Consider the following 2208-nt stretch of genomic DNA (forward strand, 5'->3'; position numbering starts at 1 on the left):
CCTCTCCTCCTTGATCATCTTCGCTTCTAATTTCCGTTCCAGAGTCCTCACCCTCGTGAATGGGAAAAAGCAGAGTCGCTCAGGACCCGTGCCCTGCCAGCCCACTCCGAGCACCTGCTCTGGGGTAGCGCTCTGCCTGCACTGCACCCGCCAGTGGCCAGCGAGCCGCAGCTGCGTGCCTGGCCTGGGAGGCAGGACCGCCTTCTGCCACCGCTGCAGCAGGCAGGCCACCTGGCCGCAGACCCCTGGCCAGAACCCAAGAAGCCTGTCCGTGCCGAGGGCCTACGCGCGGCGGAGCTGGGAGCGCGACACCCACTGCCTGTGGCTTAGGAGCGACTCCCCCGAGTGGGCGCTGGAAGGCGACCGAGAGCACCCTAGCTGGGAGCGACTCCCCCGAGCGGGCGCTGGAAGGCGACCGAGAGCACCCTAGCTGGGAGCTTACATACATTTCTGTCTGAGTGTCAGAGAAGCTCTGAACCTCACTCAGCTTTCTTCTTAGCTTAGAGTTCTCGTCTTTCAGCTGCAGAGAAAGAAAACCCTCGTTAGCAACTCAGCGTCTCCCGCAGAAGTGGCAGGACGCTGCACTCTGGCTCTGGGGCTTCCTGGGGAGCAGAAAGACCTGGGTCTCCAGGGAGCCCCCACGCCCTCCTGGAGAGACATGAGGCAAATGCAGGCCTTCAGAAGACTCGTGGCTGCTGGCTCTGCACTCAGGCTCTCGCCTTCCTCGGGTAACCACGGCTTCCTTAAAAAGTCCCCATTTGGAATACTCCAAGAGCTGTCCCCGAGCGGGGGCTGGAGTCCGTCCTTTCCGAGGCCCAGGCTGGGTCGCACCATCAGACCTGCGCCTGTGCTCCGCCGGCTGCATGCACACTCGTGACCAGCCAGCCTGACGTGAGCTTCCAGGGACCTGCGGCAGGCCGTCACCTACTCTGTCCTTGAACCCACCAAGCCACCCGGGAGTCAGGGGTTCAAGTGTCCCCGGAGGCCGCCCAGGCTCGAGCTCGGTGCCAAGGGCCAGCACCGCCCTCACTCACAGCTTCGTAACTTATCTGCAGCGTCTGCAGGTGCCTGTGTCCCAGAGACTCCCCGTGGCCCGCGAAGTCTGTGCTCGGACTCCCCGTCGGAGACGTCGGCGACACCCGTGAGTCCGTGTCGCTGAGTGCCCAGGGGGGCAGAGACTCAGGCCCCGCCAGCTCCGACGGGGTGGAGAAAAAGGACAGGTACGTGCCGCAGGGCGACGTGCTGGCTGGGACCCTGGAGGAGTGCGTCTGCTCCACAGCGGACGGCAGGTAGACCCCATTCCACCCGCCATCCTCATCATCTTCGTCCAGGGGGTCACCGGCTCCAGTTGGGTCCTCAAAAAACGGCTGCTGATAACCCAGGCCGTACCCCATGGTCGGGGAGTGGTGGTCGAGTCCCAGGGAGTGCCTTGAGGCTTCCTAGGAAACAGCGAGGGCCCAGCTTCCACAGATGCCAGTGTGGGGCTGCCTCCCTACGCCCAGCCTGGGCTGCACCCAGAGGCCTCCTCCCGTCCCCAGGGAGGGTGAGGGCCACGGGAGCCACACAGCCCCCCCACCCCCTGCAGCTTCTCCACTGCACTAAAAGCCCCCTCCCCCCCATCCCGCGGACCGCCACAGGCTGGCAAAGAGACCCTCCGAGGTGTTCCTGGCTAGTCATGGCCACGACTCCGTCAGCTTACCTTGGAGTAAACCCTACTGCTGCCTGTGTCCTCTGACAGGCCGAGGCTCTTGGATTTCAGGAACTCTTTGAAGGAGAATGGATTTGCCTCTTCGAGATCTTCTAGTTTATCGTCTGGAACAACAGGCGCATGGAGTCACAGACTCACACAGGAGCATTACGAGTAACCGCGTGGCCGCCCCTTGCCAGACCATGCCTGCACAAAGACCGGGAAGGCCACCCTTGGCATCCCCAGGATACAGGGGACACAGGAAGTGAACAGGCCTCAGCTCATCTGCTTTCTGCCCTGGTCTCCCCACCTCCGGCCCGCACACTCAGGGTGCAGGGAGGACAGCCAGCGGCGGCATTCTCAAAGCTCCTTGGGGGCCGCGAAGCTCCAGCCCACAGCTTGCTCAACCCCTGGGCTGGCTCGCCCAGCGGAGGCCTGCCCACCTGGGTTCTCTTCCTGCACTGCCCTCCGCTCTCCCAGGACCTGACCAGCCACACTGGGGCCCTTCAGTCCGCCATGGG

General features: G+C 63.8%; 1 protein-coding gene across 1 annotated transcript in view; it reads right to left on the reverse strand.

The window, feature by feature from the left end:
* ENTR1 (endosome associated trafficking regulator 1) overlaps positions 1–1812 on the reverse strand; it is a gene marked incomplete at its 5' end in the record, with an annotated part of 3968 nt that extends 2156 nt beyond the window's left edge. Inside the window, 4 exon segments of the mRNA XM_014582065.1 lie at positions 2–52; positions 447–520; positions 1035–1439; positions 1700–1812. Coding sequence (XP_014437551.1) covers positions 2–52; positions 447–520; positions 1035–1439; positions 1700–1812 — 643 coding nt within the window.
* Between the last annotated feature and the right edge of the window lie 396 nt (positions 1813–2208).

The sequence above is a fragment of the Tupaia chinensis genome, unplaced genomic scaffold (assembly GCF_000334495.1).
Source record: "Tupaia chinensis unplaced genomic scaffold, TupChi_1.0 Scaffold142100_1, whole genome shotgun sequence".
Lineage (NCBI taxonomy): Eukaryota > Metazoa > Chordata > Mammalia > Scandentia > Tupaiidae > Tupaia > Tupaia belangeri.